This window comes from Myxine glutinosa, chromosome 12, assembly GCF_964187855.1.
Source record: "Myxine glutinosa chromosome 12, kmMyxGlut1.1, whole genome shotgun sequence".
Taxonomy (NCBI): domain Eukaryota; kingdom Metazoa; phylum Chordata; class Myxini; order Myxiniformes; family Myxinidae; genus Myxine; species Myxine glutinosa.
In genome coordinates, this window is record NC_136272.1 from 98,747,296 (window position 1) to 98,765,320 (window position 18,025).

At 42.7% G+C, this 18,025-nt stretch overlaps 1 protein-coding gene across 1 annotated transcript in view; it reads right to left on the reverse strand.

Moving 5' to 3' along the window:
• Nucleotides 1-696: 696 nt before the first annotated feature.
• The window catches only part of LOC137437215 (short transient receptor potential channel 7-like), a 91,494-nt gene continuing 74,165 nt past the window's right edge, over nucleotides 697-18,025 (reverse strand). The window contains exons 8-12 of the mRNA XM_078766287.1: nucleotides 17,037-17,232; nucleotides 11,218-11,436; nucleotides 10,907-10,987; nucleotides 1,480-1,555; nucleotides 697-857 (exon numbers count right to left, since the gene is read on the reverse strand). Coding sequence (XP_078622413.1) covers nucleotides 697-857; nucleotides 1,480-1,555; nucleotides 10,907-10,987; nucleotides 11,218-11,436; nucleotides 17,037-17,232 — 733 coding nt within the window. The remainder of the gene's footprint in view (nucleotides 858-1,479; nucleotides 1,556-10,906; nucleotides 10,988-11,217; nucleotides 11,437-17,036; nucleotides 17,233-18,025) is intronic.

Consider the following 18,025-nt stretch of genomic DNA (forward strand, 5'->3'; position numbering starts at 1 on the left):
AGTGAGATATTAAAAATATGAGGATACAATTATCAGTTTCACAGACACTTTCATCTCCAGGATGTGGAAACACACGTTTCCAGACACGTTATGAGTTTGAAATGTTTCAATCACCTCATTGTGACGTCATAAAGCAATTGTTGTGCTTTTCAGCAAACACCAGTTACCTTTGCAAACGTATGGTAAAACTAATGGTTCGTTCGGGTTTACCCCTGTAGGCATCCGACTATAATTCCTGTTAAGGCAATAACACAAAAAAAAAAAAAAAAATTGACAACATGTCCATGAGTTACAAATACTTCTCATGGATAAGACGATTTCACAAAATAAACACAGTGATACAATGCAAATCCTATGGAATGCCATATAACGATGTGTATAGGAATGTAATGGGAATACATTACACAGAGTGTACATGTGGATTATTAACGGTTAATAATATACTGGACAAATCCTGCTATTTTCATTGTGTGCCATTTTTGTTATTCTTTCTTTCCCGAATCTCCAAAGGAGATATCGCTGAAGTAACGGATTGGGATGGACATCCAGGGAGCAAGTGCTTGTGGTTTTGCGATGCAGGACATCTTGTGACCACCGAGAGGTGCGCATCGCGCGTTGCACATCACATCCACGTTGCTTTGTGACCTCATAGATCAGGTTCGTAGCTTCTGTCGCACAATTCCATCCAAGCCGCAGTTAACTGGGCCGTGTCGTTGTGCCAGATTCACGACTAAGTCCAAACCTATCTCCGAGCTTCATGATCAGGGCCGCCATGTCTTCAGCCATGTCCTGAGATTTCTCTTCCAAGAGCTCATATCGGAGGCTGGAGATGTCTTGCTTGATGTCCTTCAGTTCACCTGGGGGTTCGGCATTAAAGCGACCATGTACAGATATCAATTTTATCTAATGATGATAAAACACCAAGGAGAAGAGGATTTAACTGACAAAAAGGTTGTTCATGAAATAAGGGGCCAACTATTTATTATATATACACTTGGGGCGTGGGTGTGGAGAGGGGAAGATGGGGAGGAAAAAATATGGAAAGTTAAAAAAAAGAAAGAAAAAAAAAAAGAAGGAAAGTAAGGGGGTGGATGGAACTGGACAGAGGAATGGAGGGAATATATAAAAATTGGGTTGGTAGGGGAAGTGAAGGACATTTACAACATTTATGGGGTAGTGGAGAAGGGGAGAGTTAGGACTTCAGCAATTTTTCTATTTCTTAATAAGTATAAAGAAGAACGATTTTGAAATTCTGATGTCATCTCGGACGTGCACATAAAGAGTGTCTTAAAACATCAATGCAATTCCACAGGATTGTCAAATTCATTTCAGAATGTCCACGAATCATTGCAACTTAACAACCAGGGAAGGGAAACACTCAGCGATTGCAGGTTGACCGTTCTTGGTTAAGCTTAATGTCCCCATGCATCAACATCATTGATCATCATGTGTCACCATATGCATGGGAATGGCACCAACCTTCGTTCACTTCATCATTCTCTTTATCAAACTGCGCTTTCAGGACATATCTCTTGATTAGACGTTTCATTATTTTCTATTGGGGGGAATTGAGGCAAAATGGATGAGGTGCAGTGGGTTAAGTTTTTGAAAACAATGAGTCGTGTGTATATATATATATATATATATATATATATATATATATTCAACAACAACAACAACAACAACAACAACATCTTTACATATTTACAACATATATTTCTATATATTAGCCGGCGAAGCCAGTGTTGTCAATGAACGCGTACGTATTATGTTGAAAAGCCAGATTTTTCTGGATCCCTTGGCTTGAGAATTTCGAAGCTTTGACGCACCAAATCGCTCAATGGAGGCCGCCATCTTGCGGATGCGGAAGTATGCATAACAAATTGAAAAAAGTTCAATAGGAGTTTGTTTCACCCGTCTTTGTTTGATTCACAATCCTATGCACCTCTAATTTGTAATTAAAATACTTTAAGACCAACCTCGGCCCACACGGGCCTGGTTATCTTCAACGAAAATCGTCACCAAACACCGGAACCAATGAGATTCGAGCATTTGAAAAAATATTTCAAAAACCAAATCACTCAATGGAGGCCGCCATCTTCCGGATGTGGAAGTATGCATAAAAAAAATTCCGAAAAAGTTCAATAGGAGTTTGTTTCACCCGTCTTTGTTTGATTCACAATCTTATGCACCTCTAATTTGTAATTAAAATACTTTAAGACCAACCTCGTTATCTTCAACGAAAATCGTCACCAAACACCGGAACCAATGAGATTCGAGCATTTGAAAAAATATTTAAAAAACCAAATCACCCAATGGAGGCCGCCATCTTCCGGATGCGGAAGTATGCATTAAAAAATTGCGAAAAAGTTCAATAGGAGTTTGTTTCACCCGTCTTTGTTTGATTCACAATCTTATGCACCTCTAATGTGTAATTAAAATACTTTAAGACCAACCTCGTTATCTTCAAGGAAAATCGTCACCAAACACCGGAACCAATGAGATTCGAGCATTTGAAAAAATATTTCAAAAAGCTTATTACGCGTTTTGGAGGGTGAAAACGGTGTCAAATATTCTAAAATTGACGAAGAATTTTTTTTTATAGAAATCTCACGGCCATAGGGGATAGTTTTTCATGGCCGGAAATATCCGAAGTTGAGACGGAATTCACCGAATTAATCAAGAAGTAAATTTTATCAATTTTAATCTCATCCAGAATGCAAATGGTGTCATTTTTGGTCTGAATTTGCGAAATTTTGTGAGCTGACTAATCAGCGATCAGCTTAGGTCAGCCAATCAGCGCCATCGACACGGTTTGATTAACGACAGTCACACATTGCCGTTGAAACGGCGCTATCGTCTGATCTTTCGGCACTGATCTTACTGCAAGCTAACTTCTTCTGGTGGAGGAAGCCGCAGTGCCCAGAGAGAACCAGTCCTGACAGCGATTGAAGTTAGAAGACTACACACATACTGTGAAAACGTATGTTAAGCCCAGTTAAAATTTCTTAAAATAGGCCCTAAGCTAGCACATCGTATAGTTACTTCCTTAAGCTTCTTGTGACATTTATTGTATGTAGGTATTTTTTTTTTTTTTTTTTTTTTTTTTTTTTTGTATACAATATCGAGGCTCGTGAAAGAGCGAACATTAATCACACAGAAAGACAAACCGACACATAAAACATATAACATAGGGAGCGGTAGACAAGATGGGGAGAGAGGGGGAAGGACACAAACACAACATTTGAGAGCAGGTACCGAGAGACATGGAGACATCGAGAGATCTGAGAGAGGGCGAGGGCTTTGGGGGGGGGGGGGGGGGGGGGCGTGGGAAGGGGGCAGTGGGAGAGGTATAAAACATATGGACACTGCCAGGACTTCCAGGAAAGAAGTTGGAATTTCAAACAAGGTGGATCTGGGGTGAATTAGCGGGGGTAGAAAAGATCAAGGTTTTGGATGGGGGAAGATAAGAGATGGTGGTGAACAGCTGTTTTAAAGACCTGGAGGGAGGAGTGGGATTGAAGGGAGTGAGGGAGTTTGTTCCAGAGGCGGGAGAAAAGAGGAATGAAAGAGTGAAGGTGAGCGGAGAGCCGAGATTTCGGCAGTTTAACCATCAGAGGGTTGCTGGCAGATCTTGTGCGACCTGTAGGAATATTTGGGGGACAGAGCACAGAGAGAGCTGGGGGTGCAAGGCCGGAGAGGAGTCGGTAGAAGACAGAAAGACCACCTACCTGCCTGCGGTGAGTGAGTGAAAGGCCCTCAGAGATAGCTTCATCGCGGGAGATTCCAATAATTCTGAAAGCTTTGGTTTCAACAGCGTGAAGCCGAGCTAGGTGTGAGGCAGGAGCACCGGCCCATAGGGGAGAACAGTATTCCATTGAGCTGCGGATGAAAGCCTTGTATGTGGTGAGGAGCTCAGGTGTGCCGAGGAAGGACTTCGCACGACGGAGGATGCCCAGTCGGCGACTGGCTTTGGAGGCCAGCTTGGAAATGTGGTTTTCCCAAGAAAGATCATGGCAGATAGTGAGACCCAAAATCTTGAGCGACAGAACTTCTTGGAGAGGATTGTTGAGAAAGTAGATGGGAGGGTTGTCCAGTCGATCTTTTCGGAGAGACATAGTAAGAGTGTGAGATTTGTCAGGATTGAAAGACATGTTCCACTTGTTTGACCAGTCTGTGATTTTGTCCAGGTCTTCAGAGAGTGAGGAGGCAGCAGACTGCCGATCTGAGGGAAGAGGAATGGAGCGGCAGAGAGTGGAGTCATCAGCAAAGAGATAGAGAGGATTTTCGAGAGAGTCAGAGAGATCATTGATGAAGACCAGAAAAAGCACGGGGCCCAGAACACTGCCTTGGGGAACTCCAGCCTGAACAGGAAGAGGAGATGAGAGAAACCCATTCAGGGCCACACGTTGACGACGACTAGAGAGGAAGTCCGCCAGCCATGCGTGGAGATTTCCATGGATACCAAAGGAGGAGAGTTTGGTGAGCAGAGCGGGGTGCCAGACCGTGTCGAAGGCACGTGATATGTCGAGGGAGACAGCTCTAATTTCCTGTTTGGCATTGAGGACCTCCATCCATTGTTGAGACAGCAGAAGCAGCATGTCCAGAGTAGAGTGACCTGGTCTGAAACCAAATTGATGATCAGAGATCAAGCCATTGGAGAAGAGGAAATATTTCATATCAGAAGCAATGATGGATTCCATGACTTTGCTGATAATTGGGAGAAGGCTGATTGGTCTGTAGTTGCTAGGATCTGTTTTTGCACCTTTTTTGTGCAAAGCGGTGATGTTGGCTGATTTCCAAGCAGATGGCAGTTGACCTTGAGCAAAAGAGAGGGTGAAGAGAACAGAGAGAGGGTGAGATAGAGCAGCAGAGCAGGATTTTAGGACCCGTGGGCTGATGCCGTCGGGTCCAGTTGCAGAATCAGAGTCGAGGGTTGACAGAAACTTTTCCACCTTGTCAGGAGGAAAGGACACGGAGTCCAGGAGCAGCAGGGTACGACTGGGTATGGTGGGTACAGAGAGGGATGGGTTTGGGACACAAGATTTAGAGGCAAACACAGAGTTGAGGCATTCAGCTTTTTCACGTGCGGAGTCAGCTGTGTAGCCGTTTGAGGTAAGGGAGGGGATGGAGGGGGAACAAACACCAGAAACGGATTTGACCAGACGCCACCAGGATTTGGAAGAGGGAGACAGATAAGAGAGTTCGGTCTTGAGAACGGAGAGATATTGTTTCCTGGCTCTCCTGAGGGTGGACACACACTTGTTTCGGGCTTTGTGAAAGGAAATGAGATTTCCTTCCGTTGGATTTGCTTTCCAGGAGACGAAGGCAAGTTGTTTCTGGGCAACAGCCTCACCACAAGATTCCGTGTACCATGGACGGGAGGAAGGGTATGACAACTGAAGACGAGATGGGATAAATCTGTGCATGAGAGAGAGCAATTTACTTTGGAAGAATTCCCAGGATGAGTTGATGTCAGAGGTGGTAGAGATGGGAGACCAGTCCAGATGATTGATGGCTGCTTGAAGACCGTGCCAGTTGGCCTGAGTGAAATGCCAGACTTGTCGACGCTGAGCAGGCTCCCTGAGGATGGTCAGAGAGATGTCCACTTTAACAAGGACATGATCAGATGTTCCGATCGGAGCAGAAGAAGAGCAGCAGACATTTTCAGGGAAGTTAGTCATAACCAAGTCCAGAAGAGAAGATGTTCCGTTGACTGAGATCCGGGTCGGGAAATTGACAGATTGTGTCAGTCCCAGTGAGTCGCAGAAGTCCTTTGCTGAGGAGCCATGGCTGGTGAGAGAGGTACCCACACCCAGCCAACTGGCATGATGACAGTTGAAATCACCACATATGAGGAAGAGAGAGTTGGGATGAGTAGATAGAAGTTGGTCCATGTCATCAGACAGCGAGATGTAGATGGAGTCATCACTGTTTGGTGGACGGTACAACACACATATGAACAAGAGGTGGGAGCGAAGGGGAAGCCGTAGCCAGAGGTATTCCTGGGGGTGAGGTGGAGAGAGTGCAGTGCAGGGCGAGTGAGGAAGAGAGTTTTTGATAAAGATAGCAACCCCGCCTCCAGGACGAGGCTCAGGTCTATCATACCGGAGGAGGGAGTAGCCCGGGAGAGATACTATGGAATCAGAGACATCATAAAGGAGGAAAGTTTCTGTTAAGCAGATCACGTCTGGTTTGACAGAAGCAACCTGTATGGAGAGATCGGTTAAGTTTGAACGAAGGCCCCGGATGTTTGAGGTCCATACCGTTAATGAAGAGGAAGGGGGAGCATCAGATACAGAACAGGGGGGAGGAGGGGTAGGGTAAGATGTGGAAGAGGTGGAAGAGGTAGGGAGAGCTGTTGAAGGTGTGTCAGAGATTTCAGAATAGCTCGGAGAAAGGGAAGGATGGGGCGGACAAAAGGTTTGATGGTGATTGGGTGAGCCACAATGAGGTGTTATTTGAGGAGGGGGAAGAGCGAGGCAGAAGGTTGGGGGAGATGGAGGTGAGAGTTTGAAGGGGGAAGAAGCGGGGAGGACGCTTTGAGGAGGGGGAGTGAGCGGGGGGAAATTGAGAAGCAATGAGGGTGGGGAGATTTGAAGGGGAGGGGTGAGGGGGGAGTTTGGGAGGGAAGGGACAAGGGGAGGGATTTGAAAGGGATGGGATATGGGGGAGATTTGGAGGGGAGGGGTGAGGCAGGAGTCTAGGAGGGGAGGGGCGAGGGGGCGTCTTGGCGGGGAGGGGTGAGGGGGTAGTTTAGGAGGGAGGGGGCAAGGGGGGAGATTTGAAAGGGATGGGTGATGGGGAAGATTTGGAGGGGAGGGGTGATGGGGAAGATTTGGAGGGGAGGGGTTATGGGGAAGATTTGGAGGGGAGGGGTGAGATTGGATTTTTGAAAGTGTACGATTTATGGGAAACGAACATTTATTGCAAAATGAGTTTCTTGTGACCTTCGAGTTAAAAATACGTTTAAGGACGCTGGATGGAGGATGGAGTGCAGGAGAGTTTAGGGAATGTAGAACAAAGGCACTATAGGAGATGGATATTTTTTTTGGGATGAATTGATTTGGTGAGCAAGTCGAAAGCAGCCTTTTAAAGAAGAAGAAGAAAAAGGTGTTATAAAATATGACGGAATACATAACTTGAGGGGAAAGTGTAAACATTGAAGGTTAATGAGTGAAAACTATCTGGGGAAATGGGGGAGAAACACGTGGTCGAAGAACGAACGAACGAATAAGAATGAATAAACGAATGAGAACAGAGAAGGAAATGTTTTTTTTTGTTTTTGTTTTTTTTGAGTTGAGATTTACACAAGGAAGTAGGCTATGGGTGAAAAGACTGGGAATACAGAGAACGAAAGTTATTGGATCACAAACGACGGACCACTGAGAGAAAAACAAAGCCTCAAGGTTGTACAGTGCACACTGTACAAGGCCTTGCTCGCGACACGGCAAACAGACGATCAATTTATGAAAGATAAACACCGAGAAACAACCAAAGTTGCACACAATAACTTCACACACCGAAAGATAAATACAGTTTCGACAAAATACAATTGTGAACAGACTTAACTTCGAAAAACGTGGAGACCGTGTGGAGCTTCGAAAATCCCTGCCGCCGTCTCCAAGATGATTTCTGGGAGGACTGTATTGGGGAGGACTGTCTGCTCTTCTCTTTTACCAAGTCTTACCAGGTGCGGTACCTACACCGACCTACTACCAACTACCTAACCTACTGATGCCATAGTGATGGGTAAAATAGTGGCAAGAGGCTTTGGCTTCGCCGGCTCATTGCGGCTTTGCAGTCGGGTACTAGTAACAGATGTTTGGTACGACAGAACTTTAATATACAGGAAAAGAAACACGACATAATGAAAATAACAACGAAGCTTTTTGTACTGTACTCTTCAAGTCGATGCACAGAACATGAGAACAAGTGCATTTATAAGCACTAGGACGTGCCCGTACGTGGGTGCCCGTTCCTTGCCAAAAAAAAAAAAAAAGCATGTCGAAGTAACCGCGACGCCGATTGGTTCTTCAGTCATAACGTCATTGGTGTTCTGCATGCCCATTGGTTGACTCAGTCACCACTGTCCTGGGCTAAGATTGGCTGGAGCGGAGTTGTCAGCGCTGACGCATCATTTGCATCATGACCTTGGACAGCGGTTGGGGAAATACATTTCATCTTGCCGTGTTGAAAGAGAATGAGAGAATGTACAAATTCCTTTTGACGACACAATGTATGGTCCGTGAAATGGAAGAAGGTTGCTTCTAACATACGTAGATGTAACGTACTCCGACCTCGGCTCAATATCTTGAACATATTTGCATTGTACTGGTCTAATAAACACATTATATATATATATATATATATATATATATATATATATATATATATATATATATATATATATATATATATATATGTATATATATATGTATATATATATGTATATATATATGTATATATATATATATATATATATATATATATATATATATATATATATATATATATGTATATATATGTATATATATATGTATATATATATATATGTATATATATATATATATATATGTATATATATATATATGTATATATATATATATATATATATATATATATATATATATATATATATATATATATATATATATATAATGTGTTTATCAGTGATATACAGTCGTGCAGTGCCAAAAGTTTGACGTACCTGAGCTCTGCAAAAAAATGGTGGCCGTGACATCATCGCCATGTCTACTGTCACATGGAGTTTTAACATGACACACCATTTGAGTACCCAAAATGAGTGATATATGAAATATACACATTTTCCCATAATAAACAACATTGATCAACACTGACACTCACTTTATCTCACAATTCCGAATCCCTTTTTAAGAAAAAAAAAGTCAGATCAGTTTGTCTCCAATTTACTGTTTTTCAACAAAAGTATATATTTTAAGAAATAAAGATTTGCTTTTTGAATTTTTATTTAGTACCATGTGGAAAGGCTGGTAGGATCGCCTAGAGGTGCTCACACTCACCTCGACACTCTCTAGCCTTGGTTTGAATCCTGACCCAGTGCCACAGGCAGGCTGATTTATCAATGTATTTGTCCCCCGGATAGATGTTAAACTGGATGTCCCGTCTGCCGGCATTAGTTAAATCTTTGCTTTCACATTAGTTTGTGTCTTTCTTGCAGTTAACGAAAGAAGATAAAGCTTTGGGGCTGGATAAACACCCGAGGGTATTGAAGGCGATGGCAGAACGGATAGGTATGATGTTAACATATATAACATCATGCTTTTCTGCTCTGCCAACCGGGCTCTGTCATTGAAGTGTTACAGGCCTACTTTTGCTCGTATAACGTGATAGCCATTCTTCACAAGAACAGCTACATCACTGATCCACCAGATTTCTACTAGTTGTAGTCATGAAATATTTTTCATGCCTTCCAGGGTGTAAATACTTTGTACAAACATTAGATAATTTAGTAAATCTGGATATAAAATGTTTCAAAGTTTGTCTTATTTCTGCAACATGTTGTATTCGGCAATTAATACACATCTGTGTTGCCTATAATATGTATTGTGTTTTTACATTGCTCCGTCCAATGTAGACATATCCAAACTTCAGGACAGGCTTTGACTCCAATTATTACCCGCGCCAGAGCATTTTTCATGCAGAAATGCACTGCATGAGTTGCCTTAAGCAAATCTGGCATAATTGGGCCTTTCTGGTTTCAAGATGAAGGGAAATCGGGAACTGTAATCACTGAACGTTATTTGAAAGTTATCCAGAAGTTCTGGGTTGCATTAGCGAGGAAGCGCCACATCAACAGGGCTGTGCAATGGTTTCAGCGAGATGGGGCCACACCTCACACTTCCAACGGATCGATACAGCGGCTACAACAGAAATTCAGAGATCAAATCGTCTCGAGAAGGACAGATGTTGAAAGGAAAATTCTCCGGTTCTCAACCCACCTGACTTCTATCTTTGGGGGTTACCTGAAGGATAGAGGGTACCAGGGGAGACCTCAGACTAATGACGAACCCATAATGCAATTGCCACCAACATCAAAGCTATTCTGGTTCAAGAACACAGCCGAGTTATCGACAACTTCACCAGGAGGATCCATTTGAGACTGCTGCAGCGGGGCAGCCATTTAGAACATGTTTTGTGAACTGTCTTCTGAAATTGCGAGTTTCATTTTTGTGTGTTAATTTATTCTACATATTATAAAGATTCTTGTGTATAAGTTTCATGTTGTTGCAAGGGAAAAATCTAAAAAGTTTAAAAAAATCATTTAACGGATGGTGCACAAAAGACCGGGCAGGGGAGTTGATGTGAAGGGTAAAAAAATAAATAAATAACCACCTTTAGAGGCCATTTTTCCCCGCAAAGCGGGGGTTGGCCTTTTTCTGGAACCGTGGTTGTTGTTGTTTTTCGGTCCCCTTTTTGAAGCAATGTTTTACGGCCGGATGCCCTTCCTGACGCCAACCCTTTTTGCCGCCTTTAACGACAAACAGGGAATTACCAGTGAGCTGGTACTCAATTAGCCGACCTCGGAAGGGATGAACAGGCTGAGTCAACCCCCCCCCCCCCCCCCGGCGTTAATTCAGCAATCGACCGGGATTCGAACCCAGGATCCTAGGATCCTAAGCCGGCACCCTAGCCGCTAGCCCAACACCAGGGCTTTGAGATGGGATGTGAAGGGTGAGAAAGGAAAAATATCTTTGGGCATTTTGAGAGAGAGAGAAGTGAAGGATAATGTGTATTTAAAGGTGTGCGGGAACAAAAGAAGAAGATGTCATAAATTCAGTCATTTCATGTACGCATTATGTAGATTGCTTCCAGGATTCAAAATATCGCTCTGTCAGCAGCTGCATCTCATGTGCGTACTTACCTGGTAGCGTGTTGGTTGGTGGCTGATGCTGTTAATACTTCGATTCTCTATGCTTCTCATGCTGACCTGGCTGCTTTGATCCTATGGTAAGAAGTATCTTAGTGAGCAACATGGTACTGTGTGATGATTCCTGGTAGCTCCATAAACCTATGTACATTCACATATCCCTGATAAAAAAAATTGGAACTGTTTCCTAGAATTCCCGAAGACAAGTGATTAAATGATCTTTTCTGCTGTCCGTCTCAAATACCGGTCTTGGATTCTGAGAGCTGCCAATAATACGGTTCAAATATAGTTATAATTGTTTATACCTTTGAGATAGATTCCATTTCAGGCCCAGAATTCACAGTTCTTTCACTGCTGGCTCTCTTGCAGACCCTGAGAATTTCTGGGCCAATGCCAAGTAGGCAGTAGGCTATGGACTTTGGACTCGGCACCAAATTGAACGGCACAGGAAGTGTACGACCCTCCTCGAAGTAGGAGATCCAGAGTTTGGCGCGTGCAAACTTCCACTCGACGTCGGCATCATCCTGTAAGGCAAGAGCACAGTGCAATATAATTAGGTAGCCATCTTTGATATATTATTTTTCAATACCGGGGTCGAGGTTAAGGTTGTTGAACTTTGTAGGAAACTGAAGAATACAATCAGATAATGCCAAGGCAGCATTATTAATTTATCAAAGAGAAAAGCGGTGCCATCGTTATGACGTCACTGGTACACAGAGTATCCTGGGAAATGACGATTGTGACGGCACTTCCCCCAAGCTCAGTGGCCTGTGTTAAGTGTTTGTCTTGTCAGTATGTTCTTGTGTGTGTGTGTGTGTGTGTATGTATGTGTGTCTTCATGTGGGTGTGTGTGTGAGCTCCATTGTGTGGTGTGTGTGTGAACCTTAGCCCATGTACAAAAAAAAGAATAATGGATACTCACAAAGAACTCATTTCCATGCTCGTAGTGATGTAGGGTAATGATCAAATGATTATTAGCTCAATAAAAATGGCCATTAGCGTGAAGGGCTCGGACCGGTTACACATTAACGCTGAGAAATGCATCTAATGAGCACCAAATGGCAATGAAAGCACATTATGTGGGGTGATCTCTTTCTCATCAATTATCCCCGCACCACTGATCATTTTCACTCCTGAAGTCTGAATTGAGTATTGAGAAGCTCAGTGAAAATGACTCTAATGTAATGGACCACAAGGTTTATTTACTCCCAGAAATGCCATGCCAAACAAAGCATTAATACAATTGCAGTGATTCACAAGCATCAGGTCACAAGGTGTGCAGGTACGAGGTGTTTATAGCACGCCTAGCTTCTAAAATCTTTCACTAATATTACCATAAGGTTTTGCTTTCAATGCAATGCCAAAGAAAGTGCTCATGCATTGTAAATTCTGGAATGTAATAACATTACAGCATGGGGGGAGTGGTTGAAGAAATTAAATAAAACTAGAAGGGCACTCGGCAGAGCGCAAACATCCGCCAGGCTGAACAGTTTACGTTTTGTATCCCAATGATAGGCCGGACCTGGATTCGGACCTGAACCAAAATCGAATCGGCTTGTTCTTGTCACCTAACCAACTCATCCCCCAAGTTTATTCTTCCACAACTTTTGTCAAATATCATGTTATTTAGCGCTTTCCGCCCGATCTCGCAATGCTGAAGAATCACTTAATAATTAAATAATTCTCATATCCGAATCCATATTCACATCTTCACCAAAATTGAATCGAGCCGGTCTTGTCACACACCCAACCTGTCCACCAAATTTCGTCCGAATCCGGCCACACCTTTTTCAGATACCTTGTTCACAAACAAAGAGACAGACAAACAGACAGGGGTGAAAACATAACCTACATCCACCTTTGGTGGCGGAGGTAATAATGAAACAAGTGAAAAGAGAAGGATTGAAATAGAAAGAGAGGGTATGGGCAGTTGAGAAGGATTTGAGAGAGGTGGGTAAACGGCAGGAGAGAGATGAAAGGTTGGTTGGGGAACACGGGGTGACAGCTGAGATTGGATTTCCTTCATCTTTTCGGATGTAATATGAAGATATAAAGGTTGTTCACAGAGCCCATTCACACCTTAATCTGTTTGTCCAATACCAATCGTGAATGGATGTGGCGGGTCCATTGAGGTTTTCCTTGGTTCCATTGTTCCGAGATCCCATTTTGCTGTGTAAATGGCATTCCCTTTGCCATGAACGTCAGCTTTATCACCTTATTTATGAGGGGCATCCTTTCAGGAAAGAACTACTCCTGTACAATTCTTACACAGTAATTCCTTATGATGTGATGTGATGGGATGGGAAGATGATATTTAGAGGTGATGTGATGTGAAGATGATATTTAGAGGCATATCGGTCGACGTCATTATGTCAAAGAGTGTCGTTCTAGTTTATTGTATATACATATATATATATATATATATATACAGTGAAACCTTGACTTACGAGTTTAATTCGTTCTGTGACCGAGCTCGTAACTCAATTTGCTCGTTTCTCAAATTAAATTTCCCCATTAAAAGGCATTGAAATGCTATTAATCCGTTCCAGCCCCCAAAAAACCACACCAATTTTTTTTGTTACGTGTTTTTAAATAAGAAAAATGTACTTTATAAATAACAAATAATGTATAAACAAGCACGACCTCGTATATACTGTTCATAATAAAAGAGAATGTTGTAGCGACCCATGGGTCCCCCAAGCAAGACCGGCATCAGAATCTCCTTGCTCCAGCCGGTGACGTCACCGGCGGGGATCCCCGGCGCCAGAGTGGCTAGTCACGTGACCGCCAAAGCGTCCCGCGCGTGCGGGTATAATGAGCTACACCTGTGGATCACGTGACCACCGAAGCACGCCTCGCTTGAGAGGCGTGGCTTTCGATTTCGGTTTGGGTTTTTGGTTTTGCTTTATAAGGCAGCCCGATAAACGGGCTTTTTAGTGTTCCCGAGTTGGTTTTACGAATAAACATCTTCTCGGACGTGTTTGTGCCTTGCCATCCTTTTATCCGTATTCTGCTGGAGTCCAGACTCCTTAAATGTAAAGAAATAAACTGGTTTTATTAAGTGTTGTGGCGGACACGAAAGCACTGACGTGGTGACATCACCCCGCACACCAAGTGAGGGTGGGCCACGCCGGGGAGAGAGGCGTGGCCTCAGGATATAGACGGGGCGCGCAGCCTTGAGCAGCTTAGTGCTGCAGTTTGAATAAAGACTCTTGTATGAACCGCGTTGTCCGCTTGCTCCTTGCGTAAGCATTAGCGCGCGCAGCATCGCGCTACAGTGTATTTACCTTGAAGACCAGACGAAGATGCTGGCGGAGGTGGAGGAGATAACTTTTGCCCTTTTCGCCACACTTTCCTCGCTTTCACTTGCAGGGCGTTTCAATAAAAACCTGTCCAACGAGGTTTGTTTCTTCCTCCCTTTCAAAATGTTTCGAAAATTCTCCATCTCTTCATGGATAGAGGTCCGGAGCTTTGAAATAATCGTAACGCCCTTGGCTGGCGTTATAGCCTTTATCGACTCCTTCTGCTTCAAAATCGTACATATCGTAGAAGTACTACGATCGTACTGCCTCGCCAAGTCGACAACACGCACACCTCGCTCATGTTTTTCGACGATTGCGTGTTTTATATCCAAGCACATCATCCTCTTCTTCTTCTCAGTACTGCCCTTGGCACTCAATTTCTTAGGACCCATGGTTAAAACTAAGAAATTTTCCAAAATAACCAACATGCGAAAACAAAGCAGCAGCGATATACGGCAGAGATGCTTGCACGGCAAGATAACCACGTGACCGGAACGCTTGTTGGGCCACCTAGTGGCGGGTGGCGTAAGCTCGTAACTCAGATCTCGGCTCGCATCTCAAAGCAAAAAACCGCCCGAGCGACGGCTCGTATCTCGGAAAACTCGTACGTTGGTGCACTCGTAAGTCAAGGTTTCACTGTATATATATATATATATATATATATATATATATATATATATATATATATATATATATATATATATATATATTATATATATATTATATATATATATTATATATTTGTTGAGGTGAGACATTTCTTCTCATGGTTGAATGGAGTACAAGGGGGAGCAATTATAACAATGTATTTAGACTTTGTTGTATGGAAAGATCGCCGGAGTCTGGGAAATTTCTGGGGTGACTTTCAGATATAAAATCATCCAGTAACTAGACCAACATTCCAAGGCAATACCAATTATATGTATATATATATATATATATATGGGATGTGTGTTTGGGATATATATGTGTATGGGATGTGTGTATGGGATATATATATATATATATTTTTCTGTCCGTTGATTGTTTGTTTGCCATTTGTATTACAGTGTACAAGAAGGTAGAAATAAATGAATGACATGTTTATCTAACCATTTATTCGGGGGAAAATTATTACGGAAGTGTACCAAGCTGTTTTACTTGCAATTTTCAAAGTGCACTCCCTCGTGATCGATGCACAATTGCAGCCGAGCAGGCACGGAGTGGCACACACGCTTGCAGAGTTCGATATCAATTTCCTCAAACTTTGTAGTGATTTGAGCCTTCAATTCCTGAATGGTACGAGGCTTTTCACGATAAACAAGGTCTTTCATGAGCCCCCAAATAAAGAAATCTGGGGGTGTAAGGTCTGGGAAGCGTGCCGGCCACTCGATCGGACCGCGGCGGCCGATCCACTTTCCGGGAAAGTTTTCATCAAGCCACTGACGAACATGACGTCCATAATGAGGTGGAGCTCCATCTTGCTGGAAATATCAGTCCTGATCTTGTACCCTGGGCCAAAAGAAGGTTTGCAGCATATCCAGGTAAATTTCTGCAGTGACAGATCCCTCAAGGAAAAAGGGTCCAATTATCCCTAATGGAGATATGGCTGCCCAAACTGTCACGCCAGGTAAATTTACCTCCTTCTCAACTGTCACTCTTGGGTTCTCCGCAGCCCAGTAGACACAATTGTGTCTGTTAATTGTGCCGTTAAGCTTAAAACATGCCTCATCTGACCACCAGATGTTGTCTAGCATTGTGTCCTCTACGTCAAGTTTAGCTAAGAACTCTTCGCAAAATTGAAGACGCCGGTTGTCATCTCCATCAGGAAGGGCATGCAGTAAGCGTGGAATGTAAGGTTTCCAGTTTTTCTGGTGAAGGATATGGATAACACTTGAATGGCTCACTTCAAACTCTGCAGATAAACGGCGAGTTGACTTTTGCGGACTTTGTTCCAGTCTCCTGATGGCTTCTTCAGCCTTAGCTACATTCGTTGCCGTTTTCAGACGACCGGACTTCTTTGCAGTGGCTACCGACCCTGTTGCTTCAAATTTCTCGACAATCAATCGTATGTTTCTTCCCTGGGGTGGGTTAATATCGAATTACTTTGCCAAACGGCGTGCCGCCATCGTTGGTTGTTCATTACATTTGTAGTAATGTTTCACGGCCGCAATGCATTGATTCATTGAAAGGTAATTCATGGTTCAATTTGGTGCAACTTCAGTAACTTTCCAAACTCTCAGCAATAACCTGCAAAACAAAAACAAAAATAAATTAAGAAAATTAATAAACTGCAACACAATTATTAACAACATGACATCCCAGAAAGAATCTGACAGCCGAAAAAACAGAAATCGGGCACGGGCGCTACTTTTGATTCACCCTATATATATATATATATCCACATACATAGTGTATATATACATATACACATACATAGTGTATTAAAGTACCTGTCCCCAGTGACGGGAAAAATGGGAGACAGGCAAATGCATGGACAGACATCACACTTCTAATTATGTTATAGATACACACTTTCACAGCTCAAATGAATCCCACCTTCTTGTATATAGTCGGCTGCACAAATTTTCCTCCATACATTCCTTTATCCCGTCCATGCTCTCTCTGTACCTCTCCCTACCCCCTACGTCTATAATTTCCCTCTTAACAATCTCAATTTTGGTGGTACATATTTGAACAAAAGAAAAATTGTCATGTGTCTTACATAATTGTTTCTCATTCGTTGAATTTTTGAAAATCTCACAGAGCTCTCTGTCCTCCATTAACAACGAAAACCCCCAAGTTTAAACAACAACAATCAACACAAAATGTCAGGTTTTTACCTCGATCTCTTGGTAGGAACTGTTAATCATTGCAATGAGCATGTTCAGTAGAACCACGACCATGGTGACATTGTAGATCCCATATAGCACGTACCCAGTATTCTCAATAAACTTGTGGTTGTATTTGATAACCACGGATGTCACCTCAGAAAGACCAAATATCGACCAAAACAGCGTTTTGAAGCTTTCTTCCACCCTGAAACAAGAACAACAGAACAGATCACCACAACAATGAAGCATGTTACACACAGAAATAACCGCATCAAGGAGATTTACACAAAATGAATCAGATATATTTCTGGATTATTTATGGTAAGTGTATAAGGTGGGAATTTGTCACTTTTTACAACTCCCTCATAACAGGCATGAGTATTGTGAATTAAGTAATAGGCAACCACAACCTCCTTTGACCATGTTGTGGAACATCAACCGAGGCCCTCGCTTCACTTTTATTCACTTTTACATTCGTTTTCGCCACAACCGTTTTGTGCAATTAAAACTTTCAGCATGCAAGCGCCTGCACATTAACATTTTTTTAAAAACAAAGTTAATTGATGATTGGATGGAAAATGCATCCATCCTTCCAAAAGGTCCGTTTTCTGTAGGTATGGGTTGCAGGGTGTTTCACGTATCAGCAATAAACGGTCTCAACATCGTTTAGCTCGGCCTTGGCTGAATTATCAAATTGAAGCTACAATCAGTGTTGCATTCTGCTATTGGGTTTTAAATAGAGCAAAGTCTTCCCACATTATTTCTTCCAGACATATGTTTTAATAACTTGGATAACCTTTAACATAAGGAAATCTTTCTGCAGTCGCTATCGGAATTGCAAAGTCCAGGTGCTGCAACCAAAGATACAAAAGGATGATTTCTCTTACATATCCAGTTCATTTCTGAAAATTCTTGTGATTGAATAGTTAACTAGAATGGCACTCGGTAGAGCACATACCTCCGCCAGGCTGAACAGGTTATGGTTTCTATCCCACTAA